Source organism: Amyelois transitella, chromosome 21 (assembly GCF_032362555.1).
Source record: "Amyelois transitella isolate CPQ chromosome 21, ilAmyTran1.1, whole genome shotgun sequence".
Taxonomy (NCBI): Eukaryota; Metazoa; Arthropoda; class Insecta; order Lepidoptera; family Pyralidae; genus Amyelois; species Amyelois transitella.
In genome coordinates, this window is record NC_083524.1 from 1,339,898 (window position 1) to 1,357,214 (window position 17,317).

Genomic DNA, 17,317 nt, shown 5'->3' on the forward strand with positions numbered 1-17,317 from the left:
GATTTTATGCTTATACCGCGGATTAGCATAAGTTCCATCTCGTTCCCATAGATGTCGTAAAAAGCGTCTAAGGGATATGCTTATAAACTTGGTATTCTTCTTTTAGGCGACGGGCTAGCAACCTATTTGAACTCAATTCTATCATCAAGCCAAACAGCCGAACGTGGCCTTTATCGGTCTTTTCAAGACTGTTGGCTCTGTCTACCCCGCAAGGATATAGATGTGATTATATGTATGCATATAGCATTTTCATAACAGATTATTAAAAGCAATCGTCTTTGAACTAGTCATATCAAACTTGAACTTCTAATCAATGAGATATCAATATTGCGGATACGTAATTATTATATATTACTTTATATATGTAATTAACTAGCTGTACCCGCGACTTCGTCCGCGTGGAATAGTTAGTATGGGCATCATTGAAGCCTTCAAGGATGAATAATTTTCGCCGTTTCTTTTCACATTTTTCATTATTTCTTTGCTCATTGTAGTTGCAGCGTGATGTTATATAGCCTTAAGCCTTCCTCGATTAATGGTCTATTCGACGCAAAAATAATTTTTTAATTCGAACCAGTAGTTCCTGAGATAAGCGCGTTCAAACAAACAAATAAACTCTTCAGCTTTATAATATTATGCATACATACATACATAAACTCACGCCTCTTTCCCGGAGGGGTAGGCAGAGACTACCTCTTTCCACTTGCCACGATCCCTGCATACTTCCTTTGCTTCATCCACATTCATAACTCTCTTCATGCAAGCTCGGCGGTTTCGGGCACTTTTGACCTGACCCTTCACCAGGACGTCCTTAATTTGATCAAGATATGTTCGTCTAGGTCTTCCCACCCCGACCTTTCCCTCCACACTCTCCTTGTATATCTGCTTAGTCAACCTGTTTTCATTCATCCTCTCCACATGACCGAACCATCTCAACATACCCTTTTCTATTCCTGTAACTACATCTTCTTTCACATCACAACATTCCCTTATCACGCTGTTCCTTATCCGGTCACTCAATTTCACACCCAACATACTCCTTAACGCTCTCATTTCCACTGCATTTATTCTGCTTTCGTGCTTCTTTTGCCATACCCAACTTTCACTCCCATACATTAATTATAACTAATAATATTATGGTATATAGATTACTTTTAATATATAATTAATAATTAATCATTTAACAAACAAAGTATAAAGTGCGACGCTCAAAGTTTATGTAACTCTATAATTTTATGTAAGTGTATGTTCCGTCTGTCACCCGGTTTTTTTCTCGTAAAGTTTGTAAAAGCCAGTCGAAGGAATAGCTTTTTCTGTTACGAAAACTCTCAAATTATTTTATCCTTAATGAGGTCAGAATAGGGAATTGAGAAAGTCATAGAGGTGACTAGCACATTGCAGAAAGAAATGTCTCAAGTTTATATGTTTTTTCCTTGATTGACTTTTACATTTTGCGGGAAGAGAAAACAAAACCGGTTACATGCATTGCATTCATATAATCACGTCTATATCCCTTGCGGGGTAGACAGAGCCAGCAGTTTTGAAAGACTGACAGGCCAAGTCCAGCTGTTTGGCTCAATGATAGAATTAAGATTGAAATAGTGACAGGTTGCTAGCCCATCGCATAAAATAAAAATCTAATGACTTAAGCCTAGCCCTTAGTCGCATTTTACGACATCCATGGGAAAGAGATGGAGTGGTCCTATTCTTTTGTATTGGTGCCTGAAACCACACGGCAAGTTTATAAGCTTTTCCCTTAATAGACTTTTACATTCTGCGCTGTAAGAAAATAAACCAAAACCGGTTACATAAGTTGTATTATCCTATTGCATTGATGCAGTCTCTTGTTTTGTGAACAAATAGGTTATAGTTTAACTTTTATCTTTGAAGTGTAAGATATTATTAAGTACCTATAAACCGCTCGTGGATTCATTAATATTAATTTATCTGATATAGGGTTGTCGAACTTTACTAAATAAATTATATGTAAATTATAGTTGTGAAAAGGTAAATTAATAGTTTTTTTTACTATATAACTGGCTAAGCTGATATACAAGGAGAGTGTGGAGGGAAAGGTCGGAGGGGGAAGACCTAGACGAACGTATCTTGATCAAATTAAGGACGTCCTGGTAAAGGGTCAGGTCAGGAGTACCCGAAACTGCCGAGCTTGCATAAAGAGAGTTATGAATGTGGACGAAGCGAAGGAAGTATGCAGAGATCGTGGCAAGTGGAAAGAGGTAGTCTCTGCCTACACCTCCGGGAAAGAGGCGTGATTTTATGTATGTATAACCTTTATTTTTAACGTCCGCTGGTTTTCAGTCGCTCGGTGACCAACATATCATTGTAACATGATTTGAAACGTCCGAGATAAAATAAAGGTACATTACGTGCCGTGTGGCTCCTGGCATCAATAAAAAAATAAATAAGACCACTCCATCTCGTTCCCGTGGATGTCGTAAAAGGCGACTAAGGAATATGCTTATAAACTTTTCTTCTTATAATTAATAATTCTTCTTTTAGGCGGTGGGCTAGCAACCTGTCACTATTTTGAAGTATTTTGAATCTCAATTCTATCGTTAAGCCAAACAGCTGAACGTGGCATATAGTCTTTTCAAGACTGTTGGCTCTGTCAACCCCTCGAGGGATATAAACGTGACCATATGTATGTATGTACTTCCATAAGCGCCGTGCCGTGTGGTTACCGACACTTTAGAATCGAACTTAAAAAGGTAAAGTTCAGGTTTGAAGCCTATTCCTTAGTCGCTTTTTACTACATCCATGGAAGAGAGATGGAATGGTCTTATTCTTTTTTGAATTGGTGCTGGGAACCACACGGCACTTATGAGAGTAATAGCAAAATAAAGGCATCGGATAAAAAAAAATATTGACTTACATAATCTTCTACCAAAGGAACTGTGGTGTAAGGTACTGGTTGCCAGACTTTTCCTACTGCCTCGTCCCATTGTTGCTCTGTCTCAGGGGGGTAGGCAGCGGCCATGGCTACCTATAATTTGATTAAAATCTTTGATATAAAGAAATATATATATACGGGACAAATTACCCAGATTGAGTTAGCCTCGAAGTAAGTTCGAGACTTGTGTTACGAGATACTAACTCAACGATACTATATTTTATAATACATAAATACTTATATAGATAATCAGAAAAAGTTCGTTTCTCATCATGCCCTGGCCGGGATTAGAACCCGGCACCTCCGGTGTCACAGACAAGCGTACTACCGCTGCGCTACAGAGGCCGTCAGTTAATAATAGCCGATATAAGTACCTACTCCTAATGAAAAAATTTCCAGGGATTCTTATCAAGAAGAAATGCGTTAGCGCACCTGGCTTGATGTACCTCCTGATGCAATAGAGGGGTATTGATACATACATACATACATATAATCATGTCTATATCCCTTGCGGGGTTGACAGAGCCAACAGTCTTGTAAAGACTGATGCGCCACGTTCAGCTATTTGGCTTTAAGATAGAATTGAGATTCAAATAGTGACAGGTTGCTAGCCCATCGCCTAAAAGAAAAATCCCAAGTATTGATATACCTACTAAGAAATACTGGCCGGAATAGAAACATTAAATAAACTCTATGATCGCTTGTATGTCGGTGTTTTATACGATCAATTTTGGAATGCGCATAGGCACTCTTTGTATGTAATAATGTATTCTCTCGTCCACATTTCTATTCTAATTCTAAGTTTGGTACACAAAGCTAACATTCTTTAAATCGACTGAAGGGCCACGTTGAAATGATCCGAAGAAAATATATATAAATTGGGATTCTTTTTTAGACGATGGGCTAGCAACCTGTCACTATTTGAATCTCAATTCTATCATTAAGCCAAACAGCTGAACGAGGCCTTTCTGTCTTTACAAGACTTGTCTTGTCTTGTTGAATGCTCTGTCTACCCCGCTAGGGATACAGACGCGACTATATGTAAGTATAAAGCCAAACAGCTGAACGTGGCCTTCCAGTCTCTTCAAAACTGTGGCCCTGTCTACCCCGCAGGGGACATAGACGTGACTATATGATGGATTGAACAATGATAAATGATAAGATGAATACTTTTGGGTGGATCATATCAGGCACTTAAAATGTTAATCTTATTCATAATAATATCAATTCTCTTGTGTTTCTCATTTTATTGTATTTCAAAACTTGTTATTTGCTGAACTTTGTAAAATATCACTTTTATATAACTTTTGAACAAATTATTATGACACACACTCCTTTTTGTAATAAGGACATCTTTAATGATGTCCTTGGCGGGCGGTATGTTTGGAAATAAGCAACCTTTTTATGTTGCACTGGCCACAAATAAAAAAAATTAAGCTTTTAAAGGGAAAGAGGCGTGTTTTTATGTATGTATGTATATGTATGAATACCTGTACAGTCATCTTGGTCCTTTCCTTGTCAGTGCTTCTGATAGCGATCTCATCGTGAAGGTACAAGTTGGAGATCAGGTTGAGACCCTGGAAGCCGTAGCGACGCCGGATATGCTTCCCAATCTGGTAGGCTCTTCGTTTACCCACCTGTGGAAAAGAAGTTGCTTTATTCTTCTTCTTTCTAAGTACCCGAAACCGCCGAGCTTGCATGAAGAGAGTTATGAATGTGGATGAAGCGAAGGAAGTATGCAGAGATCGTGGCAAGTGGAAAGAGGTAGTCTTTGCCTACCCGTCCGGGAAAGAGGTGTGATTTTTTGTTTTATGTTTATGTTATGTTTTCTCCTGGCTTTAGTCTCAGTTGCAACCTCACCTCTCTGGAGTTTAACAAGGGCGGGGCTGCGGTCATCAGTCATCAGGTCATCTAGTATGTTCACTTTTATAAGAATTTGCGTGCGAAAAACATTGTTAGAATCGTATAATATTAAATGATATAATAAACAAATACAAGTGGTATATATATAAGTTACTGGCTGTCAGACTTTTTCTACCAGGGTCAGGTCAAAAGTACCCGAAACCGTCGAGCTTGCATGAAGAGAGTTATGAATGTGGATGAATGATTTTATGTATGTATGTAATAAATACACGAAGATTGAGTTAGCCTCGAAGTGAGTTCAAGACTTGTGTTACGAGATACTAACTCAACGATACTATATTTCATAATAAATACTTATATAGATAAACATCCAAGACCCAGGCCAATCAGAGAAAGTTCTTTTCTCATCATGCCCTGGCCGGGATTCGAACCCGGGACCTCCGGTGTCGCAGACAAGCGTACTACGCTGCGCCACGGAGGCCGTCAATCCTACTATCCTACTACTATTACAAAGGCGAAAGTTTGTATGGATGTATGGATGTTTGTTACTCTTTCACGCAAAAACTACTGAACCGATTACCATGAAATTTGGTATGTAGGTAGCTGAGGACCCAGAATAACACATAGGCTACTTTTTATCCCAGAGTTCCCGCGGGATTGATAGGGTTTCCATGCGGACGAAGTCGCGGGCGGCCTCTAGTAATAAATAATGACAAGGTGACCGTCGAAAACTCTGACCTTTCACAGGTGGCTGACTCCTAACGAGATTCAAGAGTTCTGGTCACGCGATATACAACTGATTGCTTGATAATATAAACACACTTAAGTTTCAAAACTGTTTTTACAAACGATTGTGGTACTAGGTATTGGAAAAAGAAAAATATTTACTCGGGTAACGCTTGTGCAAAATAATTCTACTTTGTTTCGCTAAGAGTCGTTATGTGGACAACTAGTCCCGATTTATAATTTTGGCAAAATAAAACCCTGGAGACAGTTAATAGATTATGTATTTCGTGGGCGTTCTAAAAAGGCGGAAAGATTTTTTTTTTGGTGCCGTGTGGTTCTCGGCACCAATACAAAAAAGAATAAGATCACACCATCTCTTTTCCATGGATATGGTAAAAGGCGACCAAGGGATGCGCTTATAAACTTGAGATTCTTCTCTTAGGCGATAGGCTACCAACCTGTCACCATTTAAATCTCAATTCAATCATTATGTCTTCCAAGACTGCTGGCTCTGTCTACCCTGCTCTCCCTCTCAATATAGTGATTATATGAATGAATATCAGTATGTCAGTATTAGAATATAACTCACATTAGTCAAAGACTCCAAGCCTTCCACCAGGGTAAGGTTCTCCAGGGCCTCCTTATCATCAGCTAGGGACAGCTCATCCGCGTCAGGAGTACGTTCGCCGTGTCTGTGGACCTGGGAATAAAATTTATTACATGGGAACAATTGGTGCCGTGTCCACACCAATAAAAATAATAGGACCACTCCTTCTGATTCCCATGGATATCGTAGGGGCGACTAAAGTATAGGCTTATAAACTTGAGATTCTTCTTTTAGGCGATGGGCTAGCAACCTGTCACTATTTGAATCTCAATTATCTATCTATCATTTCATCAATTATCAGGACACAAAAATGTAAAACTTGATCACCTAGCTAGGTGATATCACCGGGTGATATGGGGAAGTCGCGGAGTTTTAACCGACTTCAAAAGAGGAGGTTCTCAATTCGACAGCTTTTTTGGTCAGCCCTTACAAATAAACATACATACATACGTCTATATCCCTTGTGGGGTAGACAGAGCCAACAGTCTTGAAAAGACTGATCGGCCATGTTCAGCTATTTGGCTTAATGATAGAATTGAGGTCCAAATAGTGATAGGTTGCTAGCCCATCGTCTAAAAAAAGAATCCCAAGTTTGTAAGGGTATCCCTTAGTCGTCTTTTACGACATCCATGGGAAAGAGATGGAGTGGTCCTATTCTTTTTTGTATTGGTGCCGGGAACCACACGGCACAAATACAAATAAATTACCTATCAAAGAAGCTGTGTAGAAAAAGATGGCCCATATATGACATGATGGATGTCGTAAAGGCGACTAAGTGATAGAAAGTTGGCTCTGTCTACGAGGTAAGAGATATAGTCGTGACTTTTTGTAGATATGAATCTTCGTCACAGAATAATAACCACACATTTTCTATCATGAAATAATAACATGTCATTATTAAACATCTGTGTCGATACACGATTGTTTTGAAAAACATGCTATATCTAGTCAAAGTAATTCACTGATAGCAACGGATGGTAGGCCAGGTAAAACTCACGCGCAGGTTCAAAAAATCACTTTATTTTATAATGAACTAGGCATCATTGCAGCCCTCAAGGATGAATAATTTTCCCCATTTTTTTCACATTTTCCATTATTTCTTCGCTCATGATAGTTGCAGCGTGATATTATATAGCCCAAAGCCTTCCTCGACAAATGGTCTATTCAAGACAAAAATAATTTTTCTATTTGAACCAGTAGTTCCTGAAATTAGCGCGTTCAAACAAACAAACACATCAGCTTTATAATTATAGTATAGATATATAAATTGTTAAAATAAAAATGACAAACAGTGCTAATGTTATACTTTATTACTTACAAACGCCCGCCCGCTTTATTGGGAAAATTCCTATAATTCCCCCGGGAATTTCGAGAAATCCTGTCTTAATGCACCCCTACACCACATAAGGCACCTTATATGCACTAGATCTACTAGTCTAGACTAGATAGTTTGGGCTGTTCGTTGTCTAGTCAATCAGTCAATTTATTTTCTTCTATATATTAATAAAATACAAATTGTTATTAATAAAATTATTGTTAGGCAAAGTGGAGGGAAAGAAGTCGGCCGCATTAAGTATTTATAGTAATCTATTTTTGTGTGAAGTATAGTTATCTCTTTGTGCTCATACTCTTTTGTTTATCTCAATAACGTAAAAATGGTCTCGTAATGTTTCTTAGAGAAATAAATAAAAATAACGCAGTGAAAAATTCAGGCGCGCTAGGATCTTTGTGCGCGGACAAAGACAAATTCCAAATTTAAAATTGGCGCGAGCGTGCATTACTTACCACAGACAAATTTGAATTTATTTTTCGAAAACATAAACAAATAGTGTGGCCTCATAACTTCGATAATAGAATAGAATAGATTTATTTTCAAAATTGGATACAAGGTATCACTTATTGACGCCACATCACTTTAATCTAATTACAATTACTACCGCTTCCAAAGCGCATGTGTAGAAGAAGCGGCGGAACAAACTACACTACAGAATTTTTTACTCATTGGTACAGGGCCAAGGCGTGATTCGAACCTGTGCCTTTCTGCGCTTCACGCATATCAACCGGGCATCTTACTGATTCTACCACCGACGTTCTGAATACGTAACGAAAGTATGTAAACCAATTTAAAAAAGTCGATTAGTTTACACAACAGCGTAACATGATATTTTCTTCGTAAGGAACGCAGCATGCATTTCTAAGAACGAAAAATACAAAATGCGAGTTTATAAAAAGGAATAAGCTACAATTCTATAACTTGTGTAACTTGAGTTTAGTTAGGGTTGCCACACGTTATTTTGAAAATATTATGATAAAATTTTAGATCCATGCGGTGTGCCGTGTGGTTCCTGTAGACTGAGCTAATTGACTTGTAAACCCAGAAAGCGTATGGCTAAAAAGCTGTTTGGCGTTAACCACTTTGTATTTCACACTGATGTTGCACAAGTTTAAAAGTAATAAATATTCCGCCATTTTGTAGGGTCTGCCATGTTGGTATTTGAATGACGTCACAGACAATGAGTATTATCGAAGTTATTAGGCCACAATGTTTGTTTATGTTTTCGAAAAAGAAATTCGAATATGTCTGTGGTTATGCACGCTCGCGCCAATTTGAACTTGTCTTGGTCCGCGCAGAGAGAATCTAGGGCGCCTAAATTGTTCTCTGAGTTATTTTATTTACATACATACATACATATAGTCACGTCTATATCCCTTGCAGGGTAGATAGAGCTAACGAACGGTCTTGAAAAGACTGTTTGGCCACTTTCAGTTGTTTGGCTTAATGATAGATTAAGATTCAAAAAGCTTAAATAAAGAATCCTATCCCTTTGTCGCCTTTTACGACATCCGCGGGAAAGAGATGGAGTGGTCCCATTCTTTTTTGTATTAGTGCTGGGAACCACACGGCACAACAAGTTACAAGTTAAATAAAAGCTTTTAATTATTGTGTAGGTATATTTTTAAAACTACGAGTAGCAACCCTACGTGCCGTGTAGTGCCAAGTCACGTAGCGAAGATAGTGGTTCCTTGGCGCTCGTTAGGTCTACATTTACTGCATAAGGACCTAGGTTCAGTTCTGATTCGTGTATATCTGGATTCCTGTTCCTCTGTTTTTGGCCAGGGAATACTTCCGGTTTGTTAGCGGGAAGTTTTGTATTCATATAATTTTTAATTATATTTCACTTGCGGTTCGCTCCCGTGGAAATAAGCAGAAAATAAATTAATGTTACTCCTGAGTTTTTCTGTCTATTGCGAAAAGTTATCAAAATAGGTTCAGTAGTTTTTGAGTTTATTAGTTTCAAACAAAAATACGAATCGTGGTTGTTTATAATATTAATCTGAATTTAAATAGGGTGTGAAATAAAAAAGAAGAAAGAATGAATGCATGAAGAGAGTTATGAATGTGGATGAAGCGACGGAAGTATGCAGGGATCGTGGCAAGTGGAAAAATGTAGTCTCTGCTCCGGGAAGAAGGCATGATTTTACGTATGTATGTATGTGAAATAAAGGATGCAGGGATAATGGCAAAAGGAAGTCTGCCTACCCTTCTGGGAAAGAAGCGTAATTATTTGTATGTTACATACCTACCTACATAAGGGATATTTATTCGCAGTGAATTAAAATTTTCGGTGTAAGGTCAAGTCAAGTCAAGGGTACCCTAAACAGACGAGCTTACAAGAAAAGATTGATGAACATGGATGATGTAAAATAAATATGCTAGGAATGTAGTAATTGAAAAGATGGTAGTTTCTGCCTACCCCTTGGGAAAGAGACGCGACTTATAAACACCCAGACAGAGCTTCCTATACGGGTATAAATAAATAATGCCCTGGGATTTGTGACAAGCGAAGCCGTCGGAAGAAACTAGTTAATATATAAACAAGCATACATACATACGTACATAAAATCACGCCTCTTTCCCGGAGGGGTAGGCAGAGACTACCTCTTTCCACTTGCCACGATCTCTGCATATTTCCTTTGCTTCATCCACATTCATAACTCTCTTCATGCAAGCTCGGCGGTTTCGGGTACTTTTGACCTGACCCTTTTCCAGGATGTCCTTAATTTGATCAAGATACGTTCGTCTAGGTCTTCCCACTCCGACCTTTCCCTCCACACTCTCCATGTATAAACAATATAAATAAACAAGCAATTTAATTTTATATCAGGAAAATACCAAGAGTTTACGCTTATAACAAGACTACGTACAAGATTGGCCGTTACGGGTTGAAAATAACACGTTTCTTGTTGTCCACGGATTATTTTTACTAGATTTCGCAAAAAACGAGTGTTACGTGTTAAGGTGCTGCAGTGTTGTTTGTTCCGCTGCTTCTTCTGCACATGCGTTTTGGAAGCGGTTGTATGTAGTTCTAATCAGATATAAGTGATGTGACGTCAATAAGTGATACCTTGTATCCAATTTTGAAAATAAACCTATTCTATTCAGGTCATTTTACATACACGTCTTTATTACGGCGTAGACAGAACCAGTTGTCTTGATAAGACTGAAAGGCCACGTTCAGAATATTTTCCTCATCATCTCATCATGATAAGCCCTAGGTGGTCTTTCATATTAAAATACTGGATTTTGTAATTCAGCTTCAGGTCAGAATAACAAATAGGCTACTTTTACATATATGCTATTTTTATCCCGGAGTACCCGCGGGATTGATTCCACGCGTACGAAGTCGCGGGCAGCCTCTAGTATTGAATAAAAAAATCAACATCAGTTGCAAGGTAGACAGAACTGTCATAAAAAGACTGAAAGTCCACATTCAGCTTATTGACGGAATTGAGATTCAAATATTGACAGGTTGCTAGCCTGAACGAAGAATTCCGAGTTAATAACCCCTTAGTCGCCTTTTAAGACCTCCCCGGGAAAGACGTATGCATAGTGCCGAGAACCGCACGGCCAACATAGCAGATATTTATAAAATAAGTCTGTACTTACAACAATGGCGAACATTAACTGCTTATCGCCTATGACTTCGTTCCCTACGACGCCTCCATACGAGACTGTGTATTGGGCTGCTAAACTTACTATCAGTATGATCGGGAACATTTTCTGGAACAAAAAATATAAATTATATGACATAAATACGTGATACATGGCTAATGGACTGCATTATAATTATTATAGGAAGCATACATACATACATACATATGGCCACGTCTATATCCCTTGCGGGGTGGACAGAGCCAATAGTGAGGAAAAGACTGAATGGCCACGTTCAGCTATTTGGCTTAATGATGGAATTGAGAATCGAATAGTGACAGGTTGCTAGCCCATCGCCTAAAATATGAATCCCAAGCTTATAAGCCTATCCCTTAGTCGCCTCTTACGACATCCATGGGAAATGAGATGGAGTGGTCCTATTCTTTTATTATTGGTGTCGGGAACCACACGGCAATTATATATAGGGTAAAATTTATTTTGGAATCTGGAACAGCTGATGTCAAACTATAACAACTCAGCTAAACTATAGGAAATATCTAAATAAGGTCTTAAAAAAAATTCTTCAGCCTGATGATAATTTTCTAACTTTTAAAAATCGTAGAACTGGAACACGGGAACAAGCTGAACATGGCCTATCAGTCTTTTCGGGACTGTTGGTTCTGTCTACCCCGCATGGGATATAGACGTGATTCTATGTATGTATTCCAATTTTTTTTGCTTGAAACTCAAAATCTTGGTGACCCACTGCCATCATCTCGTGGTCCAGCCGTGGTCGACTCCGGCGCAGATAAATCCTGAACTTTATATTGTGATAAGCGACTCCGAAATGCGTTATCAAACACGTGCCCATAGTTGATAACAGCAGTTGTTTTTAAGGAAGCAGTTACAACTGGATTTTAGGAGGTCGTCAATATAAAATAGCTGGCATTTCTGTCTTTTCAAGACTGTTGGCTCTGTCCACCCGTAAGGGATAAAGACGTTATAATACTTACAGACGTGTTAAAAATAAAATGATAGTCAAGCTCCGGTAACTATTGTAAATACATGCACACCTATGTATATATAAACACGTCTATATCCCTTGAAGAGAGTACAGAGTCTAATAGTCATGGCTTAATAAGTTGAGATACAATATATAAATAACTAGCTGTGCCCGCCACTTTGAAAATTTCAATTCGAACCAGTAGTTCCTGAGATTAGCGCGTTTAAACAAACAAACAAACAAACTCTTCAGCTTTATAATATTAGTAAAGATGAGCATGACGAGAGAAAGACAATCAAATAATCATTAATTACTACTTTTAACGTCAGCAAAGGTCAACCTTAACGTAAAATATTAAATTCATTACATAATTACATTACTTGTAGATTACAAAGGTATAAATTTGCGTCTAAAAACTCCGTTACGATAACGTATTTAAAATAAACAAAACAATAATTATCGATGAATGCGAGCGAATATAATTTTGGTTTAGATAAATTATCGATTGTTTTTTCATAATATTGATGTCACGTGTTTTAATTATACCCTATATATAATTGCCGTGTGGTTCCCGGCACCAATATAAAAAAGAATAGGACCACTCCATCTCGTTCCCATGGATGTCGTTCAAGGCGACTTAGGGATAGGCTTATAAACTTAGGATTCTTCTTTTAGGCGATGGCTAGCAACCTGTCACTATTTGAATCTCAATTCTATCATTAAGCCAAATAGCTGAACGAATCCATTCAGTCTTTTCAAGCCTGTTAGCTCTGTCTACCCCGCATGGGATATAGACGTGACCATATGTATGTATGTATGGTCATCAGGCGTTGGTCCCGATTGCATCAATTCCACTTTGAAAAGGAGCGCCTTTGAAAGTGACACTTTCGAGTTATGGACAATGTTAAGCTATGTACATGTGGTGAAGCAAATATCGTGAGAAAATTGATGATTAAGTACAAAAGATAAGTTATTCCTACATAACTTTGAAATCCTATGTCTATTTTGAAGAGGAAATATCATGAGAAATGTTTTTTTTTTACTTAACTAAATTAATGAATCCCAACTATAAATGCGAAAGTGAGTTGGTTTGTTTGCTGTCTTATCACGCGTTATCACCTCAACTAATTCTTACAATTTGCGTATATATAATTAAGAGTCGGGAGAAGAACATTTAATCCCGGTCAAAACTATAATTCCCGTGGGATTTGCGAAAAACCTTTATCCTTTTGTAGGTGACACTATATTCTCGCTTATATTTGCCGCGAATTGCGACCGGGCGAAGCTGCAGATAAAAGCTAGTAGTATAAATATAAGTATAAGGAAAAACGTTAAGGAGTATGTTGGGTGTGAAATTGAGTGACCGGATAAGGAACAGCGTGATAAGGGAATGTTGTGATGTGAAAGAAGATGTAGTTACAGGAATAGAAAAGGGTATGTTGAGATGGTTCGGTCATGTGGAGAGGATGAATGTAAACAGGTTGACTAAGCAGATATATATGGAGAGTGTGGAGGGAAAGGTCGGAGTGGGAAGACCTAGCTAGACGAACATATCTTGATCAAATTAAGGACGTCCTGGTAAAGGGTCAGGTCAAAAATACCCGAAACCGCCGAGCTTGCATGAAGAGAGTTCTTTATGAATGTGGATGAAGGAAAGGAAATATGCAGAGATCGTGGCAAGTGGAAAGAGGTAGTCTCTGCCTACCCCTCCGGGAAAGAGCCGTGATTTTATGTATGTATGTATGTTTAAGGAAAAACATACGATAAATATCCATTATGGTAATTAAGAATCTCGTATTGCACACACCTTGTATAACTATACAGATTATTATAGTGACAGCTCGCAATGTTATTAAATTTAATGATGTCAGCATTTTTATTCTCATTTTACCCGACCAGGTTTGTATTATTACATCACATACATACATATAGTCACGTCTTTATCCCTTGCTGGGTAGACAGAGTCAATTTTGAAAAGACTGACAGGTCTCGTTCAGCTTTTTGGTTTGATAGTAGAATTGAGATTCAAATAACGATAAAAAAAAATCTAGTAAATTTTTCTCTTAAGATTTTTTTAATTCGATTAATTTATATTCATTTAAGGAAAATTTGTGTGAACTATTTTTTTTTGGGCGTCGTTAAATGCGACTAGGCCTTGGAATTCCTCATTAAGGCGATGGGCTAGTAACCTGTCACTATTTGAATCTCAATTCCATCATTTAGCCATACAGCTGAACGTGACCTTTCTGTCCACCTTGTTATGAAAAAATATACATATATATCATCTGTATCTTTCAGTTGTGAAAGTGACTTTAACTATTTATTTACAAATAACCTTATTATTCTGTGATAAGAATTGAAAAGAACGATAAATAAAATGAAACATTAATCTAAACCTTAATTAAACCAAGTCGATGTCCGCATTATCATTGAGTTATAAACATTTTAAATTACATAGATTTATTTTTAATGTAAGACACAAGGTAGGCTTTGAAGATTTACACGTCTTTATACCTTACGGAGTAGAAAGGGCGGTGGAGTGGTCCTATTCTAAAATGTCGAGAACTACACGGCACATTTTTATATAAATATAACGTAACCTAGTCAGCATAATCACTTTTTTTTTTTTTTTTTTTTTTTTGTTACGAAGGGGAAATCCATTTACGGACGACCCCCCGGGTCTTCACCCGGGAGAGTGTGGGACTCCTGGCACCGAGTGTGCCAGACTACCGCACTAAAACCCCTCCGGCGCTTCCTTCCTGCCATTTCGAAGGCATCATGGGATCGGCTATGCATTCTACCATGATGCCCTCTGGCTCCTCGGTGCGGCTTTACCGAGGATCTTGCTTTATTGGGCGACTAGTAAGTTGCTAGTCGCCCATACTGCCCAGGATTAGTGGTCCTGTTGGGGGAGTAGGTGAGCACGGTAACGTGCTCGCCTTCTGCCACCCCGTCCACGTCTATGTGAGGGCGCGTTTGGATCTTCCTCCCGCGCCCTCTCAGCAGCCTCCTTCTGTGAGATGACGGTCTCACAGAAGGAAGCAACCGCCACCCAGTTCCTCTCGCTGCATAACATCCTGTCAACGACGTTATGCAGCGAGAGGTCGCCATCCCCCAAAATTTCCACCAGCTCTTGCCGCTGCGCCGACCACCTTGAGCAGTCTGCCAGAGTGTGTTGGGCCGTGTCGTCCGGCTCTCCACACTCATGGCAGACCTCGCTCCCCTCTTTCCCAATACGGTACAGGTAATGACCGAAGCAGCCATGCCCGGTCATTACCTGTGCCAACCTGTACGACACCTGGCCGTGGTGTCGATCCAGCCATTTGTCCAGCGATGGAAGGAGTGCCCCGATGGTGCGAACTCCGAATTCGGAGTTTTCGAGGTCACTCCTCCATCGCTCCCGTAACCTAGCCACGACCAGGTCCCACGTCTCCCTGCCTCTGCCGTCCACTTCTCTTTCGGCGGCAGGCAGAGCCCGCCACCTTGCCCTCTCCTTGTAGGCCTCCATATGGGCCAGCGCGTCCAGTTCCCACGGTGGGGTGCCAGCTAAGGCGCAGGCTGCCGCCCACGCCACTGTTATGTAGGCCCTGCATATTCGGATGGCTACCACTCTTTGTGGCCGCCGAAGCAGGGCCTTGTTGGCAGCGGAGAGCCTATCCGCCCATATCGGTGCCCCGTACAGTGCCATGCTGCGAGTGACATTCGCGTACAGGCGACGGCACGGGGCACCCGGCCCTCCTACGTTGGGCAGCAGTCGGCTGAGTGCTGACGCTGCACCAACGATTCGGGGAGCCATTCGCCTAAAGTGCTCCCCGAAGTCCCACCGTGGGTCCAGTATGATGCCGAGATATTTGATGTTCGGCATCATCCGGACTCTTTCTCCATCTACTAGAATGGACGCGCCAGCCGGAGGCCTCCAACCTCTTCCGCCGAAGGCAATGGCCTCAGTTTTGTTGAGGGCCACCCTCAGTCCCAGCAGCCTGATGCGGTAAACCATCAGGTCTGCCGCGACTGCCGCTCTGCGTAGGGTCCCCTCCAATTCTTCGCCCCAGACAGCGACCAACGTGTCATCCGCATAACAGATGACCGCCATCCGGGGCAAGAGGACCCCGCGGATGGCCCAGTCATAGCCGATGTTCCACAGCAGGGGTCCCAGCACCGACCCCTGGGGAACACCGCAAACCATTGCCCTCGACGTTATCATGCCATTCTTATTCTCGTAGAGCACTACCCTCGCCGTGAGGTAGTGCTCCACGATCCTCCGTAGATAAAGGGGCACCCCGTGGAACCGAAGTGCCTCCTTTATCACCTCAAAGGGGATGGAGCCGAAGGCGTTGGCGATGTCAAGGGACACAGCCACGGCCCCACCCCCCCTCTCAGTTGCCCTCTCCGAGAAATCCCTCAATGCCCCGATCGCGTCGATGGTAGACCGCCCAGTCCGGAACCCGAACTGGCGGTCCGAGATGTCCGGCCCCCTGTTTTCAAGATGCCGGATGATCCGGGATGCTATTACTCGTTCGAGCATCTTTCCGGATTCATCCAGCATTACAAGGGGCCTCCATCCGCTGGGGGAGTCCTCTGGCCGACCCTCTTTCCTCAGAAGGCAGAGCCGGCCTTCCTTCCATACCCCTGGGAACCGCCCTGTTTGGAGACAATCTTCAAATAAGTCCCTCAGGCGATCCCCAAGGTGTATAAGCGCCACCGGTATGACTCGGCCCGGGACCCCATCAGGACCCGGCGCCTTTTTGCTTCGATGGAGTCGGTCTATGACCCGCTCCATCTCTGCGTCAGTGACCGGCGGCACTTCCATCATATCGGAGGACTCCCGCTCCGGGGCAGCCATTCTCGGAGGGGCAAACTCTGGGACCTCGGGGAAGAGTCCCTCCACCACGTTTCGGAGGAGCTCCGGTTCAAGAGAGGCCATCGGGGCGGCACACTGCATTTTGTTCCGTACAAGTTTGTACGGCCGCCCCCACGGGTCCCGGTCCAAGGCGGCCAAGAACTCTTTGTAGGATTCGTCCTTGGCCTTGGCAATCGCCTTGGACAGGGCCTCCTTAGCCTCTCTAAGTGCCGTGCGCAGGAGCTCCTCCTCACCCTCCACGGTCGTCCGTCGCCGCCTACACCGGGTGTATGCCCGGCGGGCACTATTGCTGGTGCGTCGGAGTACGGCGATCTCCTCCGACCACCAGTGCACCCGTTTTTTATTAGGCGGCGGACCCGATCTCCTCATAGAGGCGTCACAGACAGCGACAAGCGACGCCCGAAAGCGGCAGG

General features: G+C 41.3%; 1 protein-coding gene across 1 annotated transcript in view; it reads right to left on the reverse strand.

Annotated features, from left to right (window-relative positions):
• The window catches only part of LOC106143262 (venom acid phosphatase Acph-1), a 35,884-nt gene that overhangs the window by 6,019 nt on the left and 12,548 nt on the right, over window positions 1-17,317 (reverse strand). The window contains exons 2-5 of the mRNA XM_013345307.2: window positions 11,056-11,169; window positions 6,090-6,200; window positions 4,402-4,548; window positions 2,894-3,004 (exon numbers count right to left, since the gene is read on the reverse strand). Coding sequence (XP_013200761.1) covers window positions 2,894-3,004; window positions 4,402-4,548; window positions 6,090-6,200; window positions 11,056-11,166 — 480 coding nt within the window. The 5' untranslated portion in view covers window positions 11,167-11,169. The remainder of the gene's footprint in view (window positions 1-2,893; window positions 3,005-4,401; window positions 4,549-6,089; window positions 6,201-11,055; window positions 11,170-17,317) is intronic.